The sequence below is a fragment of the Buteo buteo genome, chromosome 15 (assembly GCF_964188355.1).
Source record: "Buteo buteo chromosome 15, bButBut1.hap1.1, whole genome shotgun sequence".
In the NCBI taxonomy this organism is placed as follows: Eukaryota; Metazoa; Chordata; class Aves; order Accipitriformes; family Accipitridae; genus Buteo; species Buteo buteo.
Window position 1 is genome coordinate 10,166,690 of NC_134185.1, and position 21,356 is coordinate 10,188,045.

At 41.9% G+C, this 21,356-nt stretch overlaps 1 protein-coding gene across 4 annotated transcripts; it reads left to right on the top strand.

Moving 5' to 3' along the window:
* Positions 1–276: 276 nt before the first annotated feature.
* MRAP2 (melanocortin 2 receptor accessory protein 2) lies at positions 277–21,186 on the top strand. 4 transcript variants are annotated; one of them, XM_075046548.1, is made up of 6 exons: positions 277–395; positions 6,127–6,224; positions 10,385–10,489; positions 11,641–11,790; positions 17,106–17,205; positions 20,761–21,186. In XM_075046548.1, the coding sequence occupies exons 4-6, from the start codon at positions 11,664–11,666 to the stop codon at positions 21,152–21,154; spliced, it is 621 nt and encodes a 206-aa protein (XP_074902649.1). In that variant the 5' UTR covers positions 277–395; positions 6,127–6,224; positions 10,385–10,489; positions 11,641–11,663; the 3' UTR covers positions 21,155–21,186. The 4 variants fall into 4 exon arrangements, with proteins under 4 accessions (XP_074902649.1, XP_074902647.1, XP_074902648.1 ...); XM_075046546.1 differs by having other exon boundaries at positions 6,127–10,489; XM_075046547.1 differs by lacking the exon at positions 277–395 and adding an exon at positions 418–541 and having other exon boundaries at positions 6,127–10,489.
* Positions 21,187–21,356: the final 170 nt, after the last annotated feature.

Here is a 21,356-nt window from a genome sequence, read left to right on the forward strand (position 1 = left end):
ACTCCCAACTGCTGCTCTGCCCCCGCCAGAAGCCGTGCAGCTCCCTGCTCCCTTACGCTCCCCTCGACGCCCGCAGACGCTCCCGCTGGCCCGGGGCGGGACGCGAACCCTCGTCCCCCCGGGCGGGACGCCTCACGGCGCAGAGCCCTACCCGCTCCGCTGCCCGCACCTGCGGCCACCCGCGGGGCCGCTCCCGCCCACGCTGCCTATTGGCCCGGGCGCGTCACGTGGCCGTGCCATGCCGCCCGGGCGGGCTGGGTCGCCGCGGCTGCTGCTGATTCATTGGCTGTGGCGGGGCGGGGCGCGGTCCGGTCGGGCTCGGCTGCGCTCGGCTCGGCTCGGCTGCGCTCGGCTCCGCTCCGCTCGCGGCGCGGCCGTTGCCGCCGCCCGGTCAGGTAGGGGGGCGGAGGTGGGCGTCACTCCCCGCCGGCTTCGTCCCGCCCGGATCCCCCTCAGCGCTGACTCGCCCGGGACGGGGCTGCGCCTTTCGCCTGGGACGAAGCGGCGGCTCGGGGGGCGCGGGTGGACGTGCCCGGTGCGGGTAAGCGCGGTGAGGGGACGGCGGGGGGTGAGGGAGCGGCGGGCGGTGCTGCCCCGCTCGCCTCGTCTCTCGCCTCGCCCGCCGCCGCGGGTGGGTGGGTGCCCCCGGCTGGGCGGCGGGGAAAGCCCCGAGCGCGGCGTGGGGTGCCCGCTGCCCCGGGTACCTGTAGTTCAGCCCGCGTTAACAGGCGGCGGGGCGGTTTCGAAACCGACTCCTGGTCGACGTTCGCAAGCCTTCAGGTCTGAGGTATCCCTCTGATTTTTACTTTATTTGAAATAATAAAAAAAAAGCTTGAGGTGGCACTGTTCGTTTGACGGATGTGGAAAATGCCGCCTGCAGAAGGCTTGTGTCACGTTTCCGAATTTGTAACGGGGTGGTTTCTTCTGATGTTCTGTCTGTGTATTCAAAAGCATATAGCTTGCCGGGAATACGTGGAAATTACTTTCGGTCGCCCCAGACTGTATGTCGTGTTCTGCTCTGACTGCTGAGCATTTGAATGAAGTTAAAAATTTAATCTAAAATGTTTTTGGGAAAAAAAAAGTTTGCGGTGTGTTTGTTGTGGTATGTTTGTTGCGGTGCTCCCCCCCCCCCCATGACATCTCCCTTTGTGCTTTACTGAAGGGATGAATGTCTCTTCTCCACGTAGCCTTAGATTACTTTTCCTGTTCTCAGTTTTACCCACTTCCCTTTCCCCTGTGTGCGCTTCCCTGGTCTCTGCTGAGTCTCATACTGTATTTTTCCCCCCTCGCTTCCTTCTCACTTAACAGCGTCTTCTTTCTTAACAAGTCGTCGTCTTAGCAGTCTCCTTCTCTGGCGAGCAGCCCCTGTTGATAGCAGCTGGTATGGTAGGCAGTTCAGGTCCCTCTCCTGAGCTGTCTGCCCCTTTTTTTTGCTGGAGATGATCACCTCAATGACAAGCCGGCAAAGCTTCCTTCCAAACAGTCTCTGTTCCCTGACATTTGCTTTGCTTGTCCTGGCATATCAGCCTTCTCCAGCGCTGGACAGTGACTGGAAGCATAGGCACACCGTTAGTTTGCCACTTCTCCTGCAACAGCCGTAGCTGATGGAGGGATGGGACAGCAGTGCCAATGCTGTCTTAAGCTGCCTTGGCAGGGCTGGGTGGGGTTTGTTTGCAAGAACATTGAGGCACTACTATTTCCAGGTGTGTTTTCCAGCTTACTGCTCTGTTTGGAGCTGCTCCCTCTGCTCCTGTCTGTTACTCTCATTTGAGCCTCTCCCCAGAGGCTGCATACACAGGGATGCAGATTTACGTAACTTCTGTGGAAATAAATAGATGTTTTGGTTTCTGCTTGGAGATAATCAGGTAATAGTCTTAAATACTGCTTGTTTTTTCTTGTCCATTTGTGGTTTCCTATTCAGGTTCCTAATCAGAGAGCCAAGATAATTTTTTACCCCAGGAGTAAATACCTAAAAAGATGACAAGAGAACTCTCCATTGACTGAGGACAGTCTGGCTCTGTTGTTGCCGAAAATAATGAGACATTCTGGGCGTATCAGTCACAAGCAAAAATGTATAAAATAAATAAAGCTATTGCAAGAGAATACTTTTTTTTTTAAGAAAAAAAATAATCCAGAGTATTAAGAGCTGGACAAAGTCATTTAGTACCTATTATTTTGCTGGTTGTCCACATACACTTTGTGGTGGAAGAGGTTTTAAGGTGAAGCACAGATGACAGTCTTGCAGCTTGTTCAACCGTTGAAATCAAATTTCCAGTCTTTGAACCAATAATATGAGCTATTACTGGTAAAATTTTAGTACAAATTTTAGTACAAATAAATGAAGACTTCATTTAGCATACTTGCTGCAATGGGCCTTGGTTGTACTTTTTAATGATGTTTCCTTGGTCCCTAGTTACTTTTTTATAGCCTGGTGTAGCACAGAGATGTGGCAGGGATTAATAATGGGAGAATTCAGATGTGTGCTTGTGAGTCGTGTACTGCTGTCTGATTTACCTGAAAAGAAATTTGTATTTGAGGCACTACAATAAATTGTTTGCTGCTTCAGCAGCACTGGAGCAAAAAATTAGATCTAAAGACAGGAAAAAAACCAGCTCTGGGTTGGAAAAATCCCAAACCAGTTTGACTTTTAATGAACAACTCCATTTCAGTGACTGTTTGAAATTCTCACTGAACAGATTAAGGCAAAATTTCTGCATCATATTACAGGCTAACTACAAAAGTTCAGAAAATATTTGTCATCCAAGTGTGGAAGTTTTCAAGAAAAGCTGTATTTTTTATTTTATTTTGTTAGCTCTTGAGGAAACGTAATACATAACTGACTTCAAATTGAAAAGCTCAAGCATTACTTTGCATCTAAGAGATTATGGCTTCACATACCCTGTGTGGGTGAGAGTATAAGCTGAAGATTTTTCCACCATAGCACAGTTAAACCATGGTGCTGAGATACATAAGTGTGGGAGTAGCTCTGAACAAATGGTCTATTGTACCTGTTTTTTTCATCTTTGCCAGTTTATCTTCCCCTGGCTTCAGTGTAGACTAGGAACAAAACTATTTCTGTGGGGAGAACGACTGAGAAGTGAAGAGGTGCTACGAGAGGTGTGCTGTGGCCTGTACTTCAAACCAGATGGACATTACATGAAGATTAGAGTCTTATTTTGTAATGGGAGAGAGGAAATATACTCAGCTTCCACTCTGCTTGTCAGCCTCAGCACTTTGGTGTTTTTTTCACTGATGCAAAGCCAAAACAGAGCTATGAAATGAGGCCTGAACACACTTATCCGTTTTCTGGGCTGTGCAACCCTTTGAACAGCTGTTCCATATCTAAACCTGGGGCTGGCATATTGCGATAGGGCACCCTGCAGGTTTGGTAAGGGTGGCCTGTGCAGCAGCAGCACCTCTGCTGCTTGCCACAGGGCGTCTTCAGGCCCAGGTAACTGACACAAAGGGAACCCAGGTAATTTCAGCTATTAATCAGTGCCGAGTTTCCCAGAAGCAATCACACAAGAGTAGTTCCTTCTTTCAGCCTTGCCCCTGTTACAAATGGTCAGCCTGGGGTTATTCAAAATACTCCCGGGTGCCTCTGTTCTTGGATTCAGTTGTTCTTTTGGCTACACTGAGCTCTATGCTTCCAATGTTTCTTCATGACTTGCAGACTAGCCAATTTGAGTAAATCTAGTCTAGTAACCCTATGCATAGGGTTATGTGCATTGACATAAATTCTTTTCACAGATTTTTTTTTTCCTTTAAAATTTAATGTCATCTTTTAGTTTTAAAAAATGATAAATTATAATGTTTGTTTTGTCCCTACTATGGAAGCTGCTTTTTTTTATAGCTTCTTACATGGTAACACAAATAGAAGGTATTTTAAAAACAACTCTTACAGCTAACTCGTATTCTGATGGAGCCATTCTGGTTGACCTGCAGTGGGCTGATCGCAAGAGTGTGGAGGGGGGGAAGATTTCCTTTCTCTCTACTCAGAATAAGGCATCAGATTGACAGACTTCAGGGTTAGCGAGGAATCCAAAACATCCCCATTTTAGCACTGAGCTTTCTGTGGGAATAAAGCTAATAAAAAGAGACATTTAATAAAATAAAAAAGACTACTTTGCCAAGCCACAGAAGTTCAGGAAAGTAGTGCAGCCTAAAAGTAGAGGCATTCAGGGCAGGCCAGTTGCAAACTTGCTTTATGGTTTACTCTTACCTCATTAGTGGATATGCCAGAGCTCTTTCATTTCAGGGTTTTCTATAACAAATCAGCCTGGCATATTTACTATCTATCTGTGATATTTACTGAAAGGTTAAAGGTTAAAAATTCATAGTGTGAAATGTTAAAATTGGTGGTAATATAAACAGCTGAGGGAAAGGCAGCCTTTCTTTTGGAAAGTGTTGAATATACTTACATATACCATTGACGTCAGCATTTGTAACATGACAGGACTGAAAAGGTCTCAGTACTTTAGTGCTTACTGATAGGATTTCTTCTAGTCTGGTTGGTCTTGAGGGAACTTGGATTTTCAAGCTGCCATACCTGTGCATCTAAGAGGAGGTTGGCTTTTAGCGGAGAGGGGAAAATAAGCTCAGTAATACCCAGAGCTCTCTTCTGACACAGCCTTTCCTGCTGTGTCCAGAACTAGGTTCAGCTGGGGCAAGTCTGGAAAAAGGCTGTTGAAAGCATAATCTTCCTTCTTAAAAACTGCTCAGAAATTTAAACCTGTTATTTTCTCAGAAAAATAGACTTTTCTTTGCTTAAAAGAAAGGTTTACTCTTGTTTCCTACTGTGACTGTAAGAACTGTCAACTTGTTAGGGTTTTTTTGTGTAGAGATGTATTATTTGGGTGGAAGGGTCAATTCTTGTAATATCAGTTTTTGCCATGCTCAGTGTCAAAATGAAATGTTTTCTGAGCTCAACTGAAGCTCAACTTCATACATTGAAGCCAGATGATGGATTGATTGTGTAATTCTGACCTAGCTGCAGGAAATAAATGGAATTATGGCTACCATATCTTTATTATTTGTAGATAATACTGTCTCTTAAGACTGTATATTCTGGCTGTAATTTTTAAGGCTTTTGGTACTGGAGTTAAGCTAAGCTATTTGCTTCAGTGTGTTTTGGGAGCAAGTCCCAGTAGCTCTGTACTAACTGTTCCATGTCCCTTTACTGTCAGTGTAGGACTGAAACTTTTCAAGAGCAAAAGGAATACATAGCTACTGTGATGCCACGTTGGGTATAATTTAGCTGTCTTCTCAGACAAGGCTTATGAATGAGCTTGTATAGTATTTGCTTTATCTATCTTCAGATCCATATAGTTGTCTGTGAACTCATAGTACGGTATGATTTCATATTAGTTTCTGCATAACTTCCAGGTGGTCCCTACTGAGTTGAACTACTAAGTGGGCGCTAGTGTTTGCATATATCATTATTATATTTAGGAAAATATTTGGCAAGCTGTTTTGGTCTTTTATTTGTTAAATTTTACTTTAGTCATAATGTCATCGCTTTTAAACTAAGTACAAGCAGTAGCTAGACAATTAGCATGTAAATTGTATACAGTGGTGTGGATACCTCCTTTTACACTGCAGCACACACAGCGCAAGATATTAAGCGTCAGTACATGGAAAATAATACATTTTCATGAGAATTTATATGTGTGGTGTATAAGTAGTTTATTGTTGGAGTCTAGTTTACATTGCAGTTATAAGGATGATAAAATGTATGTTATATCATGTGTAATACAGTAGCATGAAGCACAGATGTCTGTAACTTTGTCCTTTCTCATCCTTAGTTCCCAGGATAAGCAGTGACTAAGCCAGCATTTTTCTTTACCGTTGTTATAAAATCCTTTTGTGATGAATCCAGCATCATTCTTGTTATTTTAGTGCAACAGCTTATGCAGATGATGCTGTTTGCGAGCATCAATCACAAACATAACTACTGCTAACATTGGTACTTTCTTTTCTCTCAAAGAAAAGTCCCAGGTACCATGCACTCAAAGTTGGCATGTATGATTCATTTTTAATTGTACAGTCAGTTTTCAGGTATCTTTCTATTTTTCTTGCTGAATTTCACTTGTTTTGTGTAGCTTGCTTTCCTTTCTTTTATTGCAGGTGGGAAGATTGGATATTGCCCTGAAAAGACCACAAGTTTGATCTTAAATCCTGCCCATCTGGGATCTTGAGAATTAGCAAGAATCAAGGACCATTTGGTTAAGTATTTCCTGCAGACTTCTTTCTAGTCGGTCTTGGGAGTGACACAGCTTGTTCAGTGCAATAGCCATGTGGTAGGGCTGTAGGAAGGTGAGATCTGTATTACCTTTCAGCTGATGCAGTGCAGAGTAAATAAGTTTGTGCTTTTTTTTTTTTTATTAACCTCTTTTCCTCTGATTTCACCTTTTAGTGCTTGTGCTTTCTCAGGGTAGGACTTGTTATAGTTTGAAATGTAGCTAGCTTTTTTTTACCTCCCTGACTTTTGAGATCTTCACAGTCTTCGAGGGGCCAACAGTTTGTTCATTTATTGTATGAAGACTATAAAGTGCTTAGACTCTATGGCAGTAAGCAGAATGGAAGTATGTGGAAAATAAATATAATTTTTGACTGAAAATTTACCAAGTTGCTTGTGTCTACCATATTGGTAGTTTCTCTTGCTTCAGAAATGAACAGTACATTGACTAGTCCACATGGATTTATTCTTGTGCATGCAGGTCAGGTTTGGAAGTAGTTGTTGCTGGTTACATACAAGGCCAGTTTCAGATGTACACGACACCAGATTTGCCTCTGTGGCCCCAGTGATGGTGTAAGCCATGAAGTTGTGCTTCAGGTGTGTTGTCATGGTTTAACCCCAGCTGCCAACTAAGCACCACAAAGCCGCTTACTCGCTCCCCCCTGGTGGGATGAGGGAGAGAATCAGAAGAGTAGAAGTGAGAAAACTCATGGGTTGAGATAAAGACAGTTTAATAGGTAAAGCAAAACCCGTGCACGCAAGCAAAGCAAAACAAGGAATTTATTCCCCACTTCCCATGGGCAGGCAGGTGTTCAGCAATGTCCAGGAAAGCAGGGCTCCATCACGCCTAACGGTGACTTCGGAGTGATGGCGTTTGTCTTCCCAACATCCACCCCGCTTTTTCCTTCTTCCCCCAGCTTTATATGCTGAGCATGATGTCACATAGTATCGAATATCCTTTGGTCAGTTGGGATCAGCTGTCCCAGCTGTGTCTCCTCCCAACTTTTTGTGCCCCTCCCAGCCTCCTCACTGGTGGGGTGGTGTGAGAAGCAGAAAAGGCCTTGTCACTGTGTAAGCAGTGCTCAGCAATAAGGGAAACATCTCTGTATTATCAACACTGTTTTCAGCACAAGTCCCAAACACAGCCCCATACTAGCTGCTATGAAGGAAATAACTATCCCAGCCAAAACCAGCACAGGTGTGTGTGCAGCTTTGCCTTTACAGTGACTTATTTTGAAAGGTAAGTGGCTGTGAGCTTTGTGCAATGTGTCAGTAATGTCCAGATTGAAGCAAATAGTCCAACTGCAGCAGTGTTTGATGCCCTGCTGCTGCAGTTCAAAGATGCGGATTTTGTGCAAATATAGCCCAATGGTCAAACTGGCAGGCAAGCTGTGACCTTACAAAATTTCACACAGGTTACAAATGAGTTCTCATTAAGGTATAATTCAGCTCCAGGAGTTGCAGTCGTGTAGCGTCTCCATGGGGAGTGTCTGGCTACCTGTTGACATCCTTCATCTGTAGAGAGCAGCCCGATTCTCTAGAAGAAGGCTGTGAGCACTTGCCTTTTTTAGTTTTTGAGAAACTGACCTGCCTCAATCTTCTGGTTGGCAGCACTGAACACAGCCCTGCTTTCAGGTATCTTGACTGATCAAAGTGGAGCTTTTTGTTGCTCACTTACTTGCTCCTGAAGGAAATGAGCCAGGATGAGGAAAGGCTATCTGCATCCATACACATCAAAGTCAGCAGAGGGGCTTTCATGTTTGCCTTAAACTCCTGTGCTCCCCAAAAAGCCCTCAGCAAGGTCAATGAGAAGAGCTTCCTGTCATGCCTCAGAGCATGTGGGATGAATCACTGCTGTCCATTGCTGGCAGAAAGAGCACTTGAGTGTGTCTCCTGGGGGAATTCCTTCCCTGACCCCCTTATCTGGAACCTGCAGTCCTTCCATGACCTGCTGCAGCCTGGCAAATGCACCTGACAGGCTGCTAACATGCCAGCTCGCCCTGCTTTGCTTTGCTCTTCCTCAGGATATGGAAGGTCTTAGTATTCACTGCTTTTGCTGTGCTGGTCCTTGTTCACCATGCTAGGCTGGCTTTTTAAGTAGAATAAAATACTTGTTTTAGCATGTTTCAGGCTGAGGTTTTGGAGGCATTTGGACAGACAAAGCTTACAAGTGAGCTGTAAGCTAGTTTGAGACAATGCTTATGCTTAGCTGTACTGGATGATTTAGAGGCATATTTTACGTTCCACAAAGCCTGATGCACAAGTTAGCCTGGGAGCTGGTGACCCAGGTTTCAGTTAGCACCTCTCCCTCTGACAGTGGCTTGTCTACAGTGAAAGTAAGTCTAGAAATGCTTGTAGCCAGTGGTGAAACACTGGAGCTTCTAGTCCTAACCTAAGACTAAACCAGGACAGATTCTTTGTATCCTACAAGTGGCTATTCTCCCCATAAATCATAAATGGACATTAGTGACTAGATTGGAAGAGAGATCTGTAGGTGGCCCAATTAATCCCATCTGCCTGCACTTGAGGTGGAAGAAGAAACACTTTTCAGACTGTTCATATACCCTGTTCTGATGTTTTCTGCCTGCGAATTCCTGTTCAGCTCTTTATATAATACTAAAAGTGAGGAGGTGATGATGAACATTGGTGATGCCATATGAGAAATATTTAAATGAAAGACTCCTCTGGAAGGCTATAGGAGAGAAAAGCAGCCCTTAAACAGGAATATGCTAATAAAATTTGTCAAGAGACAGACACGTCATCAACCAAACATTAAGGAGATGGGGAAAAAAGATAGTGGGAACCCTGTGCAGCACCATGTAGTCTCTTGGGGCCCAGTCACAAAATGAAATACAAAATCTTGTAAGAGACAACTGACAGAGCTGAGATGGGAGCAAACTAGGACAGGAATCTTAGTTTTTTCTATGTGCTGTTTGCTTTTCGCAGAGGCAGCAGTTGCTTTAGTTGATTAAAAAAAAAAAAGAAAAACTCTGTCTAAAGCTTAATTAGACATTATCTCTGATTCCAGGAAATAAGAAGGTTTTCTAGTTATTGGGAAGGCAAAGGAGGAACTTTACTGTTAACACAGGCACTTAAAGTTAGACTTACGTCTTTCTGTCATGTCCTTAAAGGGTTGGAAGTAGAGGATGGGAAACACCCTCAGCCATGAACTGGGTTGTCCATTACAGCCATCTTTTTTCTGGGAGCTTTCTGAGCGGCCAAAGGAGGGTGAGGGTAATGTGAAGCTCCTTATCCTTACCTAAGAATGGGGTTGGTCACTTCTCCCTGCCCTGTTGGCCAAGTTGCCTGTTGTGAAAACTAAGCTGGTTTGAGTTGAAAAATAGATCCATTTCTTGTTTTAAAGGATTTATCGCTTGCCAGTCAAGTTTTGGTATATGTTTAAGGTTCTGAAAACTGTAACTGGGTATGAAGGTTACTTTTTCAGGCATACCTCACTATTTATTTAAAGTTGTTTTGAGGCATTCCTGCCAGCATTTGCTGATGGTAAAATAGTTGCAGAAAGAACTTTTTTACAAATTTGAAATGCTGTTCATATTTCCTGGGTGAATTTGTGTTCCTCATTTTGTGCCTGATTCTTGCTCTTTATGCATGTCCCTCCTAGCACTTGAGTGATGTACTTGCACAGCCTTAATCAATCTAATTATCCTTAGGAAGGACTGAAGTTTCAGTTATTTTGAGTGACATGGGTATTTAGGGGCCCTTCTTTTCAAGAAAGTTTATCTGGATTTCACTTTGTGCTCTGAGAAGTTCCATTGTCCACAGAACAACTGATAGCAGTAGTTTTAGGAACTGCATGAAGTCTTCACCCTGCTGAGTTTTAATTGAATGCAAAATTACCCAAAGCTCAATTTGCTCTTACAAAAAGTATTTTGTAATATGTTTCAAGTGGGATGTCCTGACTCCAGCTGCTGCAGCAGATGTTTTGTGCAGAGATGCGCTCTCTTTTAGTGTGCATAAAACTGTCTAATATTCTGAAAAAATTACTCTGCAAAATGGAAATCGCTAGTGCGGTGTTATGGTAATGACAGAAATATCTATCGAGACGATTTAATGATGCTTCATGTTGCATTGCAGTTTTTGTTAATCTGTGGGGAAAATCACTCCTGTTTTATTTTCCTTCCCTAGTGGTGTATTGAAGCTATTCATTAGCACAGAGAAATTTAGGTTGGAAGGGACCTCTGGTGGTCATCTGGTCCAACCTCCTGCTCAAACCATGTTCAACTAGATCAGGTAAATTTTTCCTTGTGTCTAACTTAAATTTCCTGTTTCCCAATTTGTGTCCATTTGCCTCTTGTCCTCTTACTGTGCACCTCTGAGAAGACTCTGGCTCTGTCATCTCTGCACCCTCTGACTGTAACTGTACACAGCACTAAGGTCTTCCCCGGAGCCTTCTCCGGGCTGAACAAACCCAGTTCCCTTAGGCTCTCGTGCATCCTGTGCTTCAGCTCCCTGACCATCTTGGTGGCCTTCCACTGGACTTGCCCCAGCATGTCTGTGTCTTTCTACTATTGGGGACAGCAACTCTTGACCTACTGGGTACACTCTTGTTAATTCAGCCCAGTACATACTTGGCCTTCTTTGCCACAAGGCATATTGCTGACTCATGTCCAGCTTGTCTATCGGAGGTCCTTCTCTGCAGAGCTGCTGCCCAACAGTCAACCCCCAGCCTGTACTACTGCATGGGGTTATTCCCTCCCAGGTACAGGACTTTGCATTTGCACTGGACATCCTCATGAGGTTCCTGTCACTCCCTTTCTCCAGCTTGTCCCGGTCCCTCTGAGTAGCAGTCTGCGCTCCAGCCTCTTGACTGTCCCCCATGTAATCAGTGAACTTTGCTACAACTGCACTCCATTTCATTCTATCAGTCCTTGAGGGGTACCACTGACAACCGGCTGCCAGCTGGACTTTGTATAGATAATATAACCCTTTGAGCCTGGTAGTCTGGCCAGTTCTCCACCTGGATTTTTATGGCAACATTCATCCTAAGATGCTGAGGCTGGTGGTCTTTGGTATTGACTATTTTTGAGCTATGAAAGCTATATTCAATCTGAGGAGCCTGGGTTTGATACTTTGTACACTTACAGGCCTCTCTGGAGGTGAACATAGGTTCTCTTCTTTCCATGGAAGAGAAGCTCTGTGTTGACTGGTGGTTGGTCAGCCAAGACTGGGGAAGTAATGGGAGGGGATGTGATAGCCTTGTCTGATGGGGCAGTGATACTGGATTTTGAAGGAACAGGTGAGAGAGAGCCTTTGTAAGCATGAGTGGCTGCTCTTGGGAACAGTGATGAGGAAGAGATCCTGTAAACAAGAAAGGATTCTTTATAAAATCAAAAGATGTGCTAGAAGTATGTAGTGTCTATTAATGCATTTCATATCCACAGGTATATGTTTACTGAGGTGCAAGATGTCTGCCCTGAGGCTGATTTCTAACAGAACTTCCCAGCAGGCCTCGTCTAACTCTGATTACACCTGGGAGTACGAGTACTATGAGTACGGACCAGTGTCATTTGAAGGCCTGAAGGCTCATAAATGTAAGTTCAGTAGAGACATACTTTATTGCAGCTGGGCTTCCCCATCTTAATGCTCCTGCTCTTCATTTGTAACTGATTATTGTACAAAAATATCTCTTTCCTAATTTCTTGGATTCTCAGCAATTAGAGGTATTACTCCGTTAGATTAATATAATTGTTTATTATTCTGTGTCCTTTGTCGACTGCTTTTCTTGTGCAGTTGAGAACCATGGATTTCTTGGCTGTGGTAGAAATTTGTCAATACTGAGGAATATCAGACTATCAGGAACAGTTTATAACAGCAAATACAGCCAGTGCTGCTTCTGGTGACTACTTGGTATGATCTGTGTTGCTTTGTTCTTGTTCCTATTAATGCTAAAAAGGCAGTGGTGGGCAGCCTTACTGCTTTTGTTTTTCTTGATAGAAAATAAACTTAAGGCTTTTAAAAAGATTTAAAACAAAAGAAGAAATTTCTCCTTCTGAAGAAACTTTTATCATTGGGACTTTCTTCATAGGAGAAGTGTGCTAAATTCAGTGTTCTGCTAATACTGGAGCAGGATTCACAAGTGGTGGACAGGAACCAGAGAGATTAAAATTATGGGTAGGAATTGACAGGAAATTTAGCTACGACAAGCTAGTACAGCTGGACCAACATTTATTTAAAATCTAGACAATAGCTTTGGCTTCTATTAATTTTTATTTTTTTAAGGGGGAGATGGTTGTGGAGGGGGAAAACAAAAAAAAGAAGAAAAAAGTAAGAGAGACAAACTCAGAATTATTGGACATGTTTTGGAAGCACTTTGCCAAAGAGAAGCAAACCATCTTGTTTCTTTGTTTCTGAGCTGGATGCACTGTGAGAGGGTTTGAGCATCAGTCTTTGAAGTATTGGGGAAGGGTCTCCATGCAGTGCTGGCGTGCCTCATTTGTCATGCTGAGGAGTCAGACTAGGAAAGAGGAGTGCCTGCAGTGGCAAACAGCAGCCCAGAAAGGCTGGTCTCCCGTGGCTCTGCACAGTCAGGAGCTTTTGGGGAGGCTCTGTAAGGGACAGAAGAAACTTCTTGAAGTTATTAACGCTTTTAAAAAAACTAGAGCTGAATTTGCTTCTTAGCCTGAATTGTACTTTACCTTTTTTTTTTCCCTAAAAAAAGTCTGCTGATTACTGTCTGTATTTTTACAAATGTTAGGTACTTAAAAAATGTAGGTTAGCTTTTATCGTGTTTCTAATTTATATTCCATTCATCCCCTTAATCAGAGGCCAAACCTGATTACAAAGATTACTGATTACAAAGAGCAGCTGCAGTGTTATGTACATGCCTTCTTTTTAGCTCAGTGTGTCAAAGAGCGTGACAGGAGAAAAAAATATAAATGATAGTTACAGAAGGTATAGCAGCAAAACAGGTCTTGGATTGCCATCGAAGTGATTGCCATGCTAAGTGTAGCAGCTCAACTTTGCTGTCTGGCTGTGCTGTTTGTAGAGCAGGAAGGTTCTGGACAATTATTAGAGAATGGGGCAGAAGTAACAACTGCTTTTCAGGTGTAGCTTGATGTACTTATAAAAGACGTTAGTAGTGGTATTGAATCAGTCACCTAGGAAGTCCCTTCTGTTTGTGGTGGTGGGTTTTTTTTTTTTTTTCTTTTCAGGTTCTGGGGCGTTTTAACTCACAGATTGGAATTGGCTCTGTTTACTTTGGTGTTACTGCATACATTCTCAGAGGGCTGAGTTTAATCTAGTAAAGGAATGGTCTATGTCTGTTGTGTATGGCATGATACTTCTTGACATGGTATGTTCTTTGTATGTTTCTTGCTCTAGCTATTTCTAGCTGAGTTGAGACTGTCAAGGAATGTGGAGGCAATGTGGTCAGACATTTAACTTCACTGAAATCCTAAGATGGGGAGGAAGGAGGAGAGGAGATTACACTGGGGTTGTATTAAGAAGGAGATCTTGAATATTGACAAAGAAGGGGTGTTAATGAATGCCTATAACTTATGTTGGAGAGCTTAAAGGGGAGTGGACTCCAGTTTAGGTGATGTAGGCTGGTAGTGATGCTTGGACAGCTGTAAAACATCACTGGCCCCTCTTAAAATTACAGGTGTGTGATTTTTTTAAAAAATTATTATTTATTCATTTATTTCTGTTACACAAGGTATTTCACCCAAAATGAGAGGGCACTGTTTTGAATCATAACATAAGATGAATTCCACAAGAGAAAGTTGGGGACTGCTTTCAGGTTAATGTTGATTTAATTAATTGTAGGCAAGGGGAGGTTCCTAATAATATAATGTATATACAAAGGAATTCAGAAGCCTGTTTTCTGAAAGCAGAGAAAAATTTATGCAAAGTCACCTGTGTAGAAAAGCATTCACAAAACAATCTAATACACACAAATACGTCTTAAAAAAAAAAAGTGAAGGTGGGGAGAAGATGAGGTGTTCAAATGCCACACTGACTTTTCAAATATATGACTACAAAAAAAAAAAAAAGCAAGCTGTTTTGCAAGCAAAAAGTATGTTCTGCCTGAGGATAAGTGAAGACAGGAACTAGAAATCAGAAAATCCAGAAGAGTAGGCACCAGATGTTTTGTAAATTAAAGCTTCAGAAAGTAAATAGATAAAGATAGCCAGGAGAAAATCTGTGACTGGTAGAGATAAGAATAAAATCCTTTTTTGTGCCTTTGGAACAGAAGAAACATCAATAACATTAGAGAGAGGTAAAATAGGTAGGAATGATCAGGGGAGTTGGAACTGCTGCCAGGATGTTACGAGTCTGTGTTAGGAAGAAAAGGAAGGCTGATACTGCAACATGAGAAAGTGATGAGATGCTTTCCCAATCAATTTGTAACTTGGGACAGTATTATAAATGTAGTCCTACGTGCCATATTTTTTTAATAGATGTGTTATGTACTGTTTATTTTGAATAAATGTTTAGAAGTTAGTAGGTTTGGATAATTTGCACTTAAATGAGTGAGACCTAAATGAAATATTGAAGAGAACTCAGGCCACCTGCTTTAATTTTAAACAAATCCAAAGATTTGTTTTGTAATTGATACAGCAGAGGGTTGGAAGTACGTCAGGAGCCACAATAAAGCAAGGGAGATGTAGCTTTAGGCTCAGTAAACTTAGGAATTCTGTTAGTGGGGGAACACCAAAGAAACCACAGGACAGGCTTGTTATTCAGCACACAATGCTGGCAGGTGTGGTTTTTGTGGGGAGTAGTAATTTATCAGAATCTTCTTCTTTTTTTTTTTTTTTTTCTTAGTTGATGAGTTAAGTTTTGCAGCTTGACCAATATAATCTGTGTGCATAATTTTTAGACATCTTACTTGATCAGAGTTTACATTCTGGTTATCAGTGAAGTTGCATATCATTGAAGCATGTCTGACTAATTGGTAGCTACTAGTAGCTGTAAATGGTTAAGTCGTAAATTTTTTTAATGGGAATGTTTCTTTTTAGATGAAATTTTCAGGTACTACAAAGTCCGGTAAGATGGTAGATAATCATGAGCTATTGTGTATTAGTAAGGCCAAACACAGGATGCATCTTGAGCCACTAAATTCAGGCTATACTCACAGAATGATGCTGAAAATGATTTAGGGCTCATAATGCATGGAATTACAGAAATTAACTCATACCAGTATGCTTTAAGCAAAAAGTATTACGAACTTCCCTCCTGCCCATCCCATCATGGAGACCTATACTTGAACTACCCTCTAGTTGTTTTACAAAGGGGGTTGAGTGGGGTAGATGTGGCAGATGAGAGATGGAATAAATGTTGCAGTGGGAGACTTGAAACTTAGCCTCCTTAGCTTACCAGAAAAAGGGATTAAGGAGTGACTTGATTGTGATAAAGTATTTTCACAGGGAGAAAACCTCAAATTGCAGCAGGCACTTCGACTTCACAGAGAAAGAGCAAATGGTTTGAATTGATTTCCAGTTTCCAGATCTGCCTTTTAGTGGGGAAGATACTTCACAGTGGGAGTGTGATTAACTGTTGGGGTCAAGCACCAGGCAGGATAGTTGATTCCTTGTTTTCTGGTATCTTCAGTTAGTCCTGTAGGAGACTGAACAGGCTGGCTAAAGTTCTGTGCTGTGCCTGCTGCGCTGGGTCAGACAGATCATCATGTAGCTTTACAGCCAGCAAGGAACTTGGAGGTTCAGTAGTAGCTGTGTAATGAGAGGTTAAGGGGAGATAGGATACCTGTCCTGACCAAGACTTCCCTCTTGCATGTTTGTATGTTAATTTTTTGAACTTTTACAGTGGAAGTTTTGAATATTTGCATGAACAAAAAGTAACTAACTGAAATGACAGGTGAAAAAGTACCTGTATACTGTGGGTCCTGGACCAGGTCATATTTTGGGTTGGTGCTCTGTAACTTTGGGCCATGCTTATCAATTGATTGTTGTCTGGAAATAGGTTTGTCCCACTTGGACCTCTTTTAATAAGTTCCTGAAAGCAACTGTGGATCAACTTTGAAGTCATAAGTGGACATAGATTTGTTTTAAGTAGGACTAGCAATTTATCTATGGGTCCATTTGCTATAAATGAGAACAGTAGGTACATTTTTATGGCTTTTTGCCTGTGTGCATGCTCTTCCCAATTGCTTCTATATTTGGCTATTGCATTGGTGTTTTCCTTTTAATTAACTGGTGGTTTGACTCTTTTTTTTTTTTGTCCAAATCCATTTGGCTCCTCTGACATTGTATTGCAGTTTTCTGTATGCAAGTGGAAACCCAAATTAAAAATTATTCAAAAATGTCTTGTATATGTTGGTTATTTATATTTGTTGAGGTAGCAGATAGTTCTATTTGTGGTTCTGTTTATTTCAGAACCCTATTACCACTGAAAGAAAGTTAGATCCTCCTAAACCTATTGTGTCAAAGAAATCCATCAAAATGCAGAAACCTAATGGTCAGGGGCAGAAATAATTTAAAATAGCAGGGGTTCTGTTCTAAAGGGACAGAGGTTTTTGCTGAAAATCAAACAATCCTCTCTCCTGAGTTCTAGCACTGAAATTGTTTCCAAAGCAATGCTTGGAAACGGGCCAGGCATCATAAAGGGAGCTGCTCTTATTTTACTAACCAACAGAATTCAGTGTCTTCCCTCTTTCAGCTTGTTTCTGGTTTGTCCAGACGTCAGTAAAATTTGGGCTAGAAATGAGACCTTCAATGGCAGCTTTCTGTTTAAAAATAGAAAACAATAAATCTGGTCATCCTTCTTCTTTGCCACCCAGGAATAAGCTGCAAAGTCTTTTGGGGCTTGCAGTCATGCTGCATGTGGAAGGAAACTTTCTGCATGTGTAGGTGAAATACTGATCATCTTGTTTTCTCTTTTTCACCAGATTCCATTGTGATTGGATTTTGGGTTGGTCTTGCGGTTTTTGTCATCTTCATGTTTTTTGTCCTGACCCTGCTGACGAAGACAGGAGCACCACATCAAGAGTGAGTCTGAAAACTGGAATAACAAATCCAGCCTGCTAAGTGGTGTGTCTGTTCTTTGCGGCCCCCAAACAAGCAGCAACAGTGCTGACATTGCACTGGCTCAGCACCATCTTGTTCTAGTCCATTCTTATGAAAGGGTGCAGTCTATCTTTGTTTCAAATAATCTTTGTTCCAAGCACTTCTAGGAGACCAGTTCTGAAGAACTGTATTAATGTGTTCCCTATTTAGCAAATAGTCACAGGCATGCAGTAAGAGAAGGGAATAGCTGCATGTATGCATGTTCATGCTAGAAGGCAGTTGGTGGGTAGGCTGCCAAACAGCTGGCTTTAGATTACTGTTCTGCAAATAAATGGGGTCATTCTAGTTAGGCTCATGCTATGATGGAGTGGAACAGAGAAATGTGAATATTGACAGAGCATATACAAATAAAGTGCAGTGCAGATGTTAAGTTAAGGAAGTTGAAGTCTGGCAGGCTTCCACGTGTTTGTGTGTTAAAATCCAAAAGGTAGATCAGTAGTAGTTACAAAGTCTTCCCTTAACTCTGTAGCTCCCCTAGTCTCAGAGTGTCTTAGTTTCTGCTGAGAAATTCCAGTAGATGCTGAAGTACAGATCAGCTCCACGTTTAACACCATGGGCCCCTGAAAGTCACAAACTAACCTTTTTTTCTTGTTCTTTCTGGCTGATAAGTATGTGCAGACCATGCCTTACCTCAACCATTTATCTGCATTTGCACAGCAAGCAGGCTGTGAGTGCCCCTTCCTCTGAGAAAGTTGAACCCACCTCTCTCAGGCTTGCATGCCAAAAAGTAGAAGTAAAAAGCCTCTCCGGAGAGTGACATTGCCTGCAGGCAGGTAGCGGTGATGAGAAGTTGATTGTGGAAGGCAATTGTTAGTGCTTATCACTTCCTAAAGCAGCCAGTCTATCTCTGCCTACTGAAGGCCCTTTGCTATTTAGTCATATGTAGACTAGCTCTGAAACTTCATGTAATAGCACATCTCTAGAGACCGGGCCATATTAGAGAGGACGTAACATACATCATGAGCCTCTTCTGAGCTCCTAAATTTTTCCTTCTGTGAGAAGGAAATAGAGGCAGAAGAATTCATCTTCCCAGAACTGACTTGCTGGTATTTTTGCCTCCCTTACAGACTGTCATAAAGTAGCCAAACCTTGCTCCCAAATATATTTAAAGTTCTTGTGAGTATTGGTGTGCTGCCTCTTCCCTGAAGATCTTGTTTCTTAACTGAGCATCTGAGTCTGTATCCCACATGAATAATTTGAGAGGGGAAGAAGTGATGAAGTCAAATATACACAAAGAGAATTTAATATGGATATTTGTCAGAAGTTTGTACACTTGTAAAAGTGTCCTTTCAGGTAGCAGAGGCCTGCTTGATATCTCCCACTGTTTTTCTGCTTTCTTCATCAATTTTCTTGGAACAGGTTGCCTAGAGAGTTTGTGAAACTTCTGTCTTTGGTCAACTTCTACATCTAGATAACCTGATCTGAATTCAGAGTTGGCCTTGCCTTCATCAGGGCATTAAGCTAGAAACCTCCAGAAGTCCCTTCCAGTCTAACTCTTAATGTAATTTTTCTTCATTTGCTGAAGAGAGCCCAGTTATTCCTTTCTGTATTTGTTTTAAACTTCTTTGCAGCTTTGGGAGCCGTGTGCTTGAATGCTTGCCCAATTACTATGTATGCTGAGTTGGCACCTTTAACACATGTGAGCAGGTTTTTTTGAGATTTGATAACCCAGTGTGTATGGTACTGGAAATAGATCATCCAGAAATATGCTAAGGGCAGTGAATACTGCTGTTTGCTCTTATTTTTGATACATGTATATAAAAACTGGAGAACATAAATACCAACCTGTAAAACCAGTGCAGACTGTGGTTTTAGTTTGCCGGCATCTTCTGTCTTTATACCTGACTGGATTCTTCATGACTCATCATTTCATTAGTGGGCTGTCTTGTAGCCCTTCTTTAGAAATAGATGTTAATGGGATTCCTAGGTCTTGGGAGAAATTCAGCCTGATTGATGGACGTGTCTCTGACTTCAGTAAGTCAATTTGGCTGTTCTTTAAAGTACCATTAATGTGAGAGGTAAGTGTAACTGGGTTCAGATGGATGGATCTAAAGTAGAATACTCTGATTTTTCTAGTGTGCTTTTCTTGGCTCACTATAAAGGGGTATGATAGCATGTACTTCTCAAAATTGTGCAAGATGTTCAAAATTGGGTACATTCTCAGACTAGAAGAAAAGGGTCAGGATATGGTCAGGGAGAGGTAGAAATTTAATTAGTTACGGAAATGATGCCTGTTGCACTTTTCTTTTGTTTGCTTGTGTATTAATATGTGTAGAACATTAGCTTGAGCAACAACAAAAAAATGTGTTGACAATCTTTCTGAATTTCTGCCTGAAAAGTACTCTCATTCATCACTTGGGAGAAGACAGTATGCTATGTTTGTTTCTGCATTTAAAAAACATCCTTAAAAATGCATTTGTGCAACAATGCATGTGTTCATGTAAACTCTTTGTACAAAATATCAGCTGATGTAATGTCAAAGCTTCATGCAGCTATTGAGGCAGGTTGTAGAACTAGCTGCAGTAAAGGTGAAATGACTTTTTTTTTTTTTTTAAGAAATCAGTTAGTTTTGGTTAAGGATTCTGGGGTGAAACCCACTCAGAGAAATGCAGATCCACTGAAACAAAAACTACTTCTACAGAAACATGTATGTGTTTGCTGAAAACTTATTCAGGAAGGTTTCTCAGGTTCAGGGTTGCATTTCTGGATTGGTACTAAGGATCTGTTTAGATTCCCCCAAGTTCCCTCTGGGATGCTAAACCCTACTATTTTGAAGGACTGGCTACTTATTCCTTTCCATGGTTTGCCAAGTACCACAGGTCACTTCAGGGAGTGTTGAGAGAAGGGGTGTTAAAGCTATAAAGGAATCTTGAGTGTCAGTCCCAAACCAGTGTGCCCCTGTTAGAAGGGTATACTGGGCAAAATGGTCTGTACCCTGACAGTGCACTCAAGTCCAGTGGGCAGAGTCCAGAGCTTAATACTGAATCCAGCAGACCAGAACCCAGCACTGTAGGCTGGGAGATTCCCAGAAAAGGGAGCTTGGATTAGTTCACTGGTAACTGCTTGTTTTTGCTGTCTGTGTCTCAGAAAGATTTTTCTCTATCAAAGATTTTTCTCGGAAGTGTTCTATAAGCCATTTTAAAAAACTTGTTACTACTTGATACCAAGAGGAAATACTGAAGAGTATTTCTAAGCTCATTCAGTGAGCTGATTATCACAGTATATTGATTACTAGAAGTGCCATTTGAGAGTGCTGGCTTTGATCACTTGTTCCCATGGAAAATTATCACGACAAATCAAGACTTAAAATAGCTTCAGCAGAAAATAATAAATAGTGCTGGCTTTTAAAGTTTGTTGTAGATAAGCTGTAGGATTTCCTTTCTTCCTGATCACAATGGTTGCTGAAACCAAATTTGGTGTTAAGAAGTCAAATAGTTCTACTTTCATGCTTACTGTATTTTTCTTTTTCCTCCCTAGCAATGCAGAACCTTCTGAAAAAAGATTTCGCATGAATAGCTTTGTAGCAGATTTTGGAAGACCTCTGGAGTCGGAGAGGGTCTTTTCTCGTCAAATAGCTGAAGAATCCCAGTCACTTTTCCATTTCTGTATTAATGAAGTGGAACATTTGGACAAAGCAAAACAAAGTCAGAAAGGTCCAGGTCTGGAAAATAATGTCCACTTCCAGGAAGTTCCCAGGAGCAGTGGAATGTTTGAGGAGGACGTAAATTGTCTTACAAAATTTAACATTCCTAACTTTGTGAACACTGAGCAGAACTCTTCACTAGGCGAGGACGATTTCCTCATCTCAGAGCCACCAATCATTTTAGAAAGCAAATCAGTCATGCAATCTTCCCATCGGATCCTTGACTGAAAAGTCTTTTACTTTAAGGTAAACATTACTGTTATTGTCCAGTTTGAAGTCTTTCTTGGCCTTCTAGTATTTTGATAGAAGGTATTTCAGACCTGTGCTTTTTACTGTATGTAAGACTGGCTGTGCTGACAGAATTCAGTTTAAACAAGAAGTAAAATACTAAATGCTTTATTCTGATGCCTTCTGTGGTCTAAACTTTTTG

Excerpts from the sequence above, each read along its gene's own strand:
- MRAP2 (XM_075046546.1), top strand. The coding sequence starts at position 11,664 with ATGTCTGCCCTGAGGCTGATTTCTAACAGAACTTCCCAGCAGGCCTCG. Across the intron at positions 11,791-17,105 it reads AGGCCTGAAGGCTCATAAAT|ATTCCATTGTGATTGGATTT; the intron begins GTAAGTTCAGTA and ends CTTTTTCACCAG. Across the intron at positions 17,206-20,760 it reads ACAGGAGCACCACATCAAGA|CAATGCAGAACCTTCTGAAA; the intron begins GTGAGTCTGAAA and ends TTTCCTCCCTAG.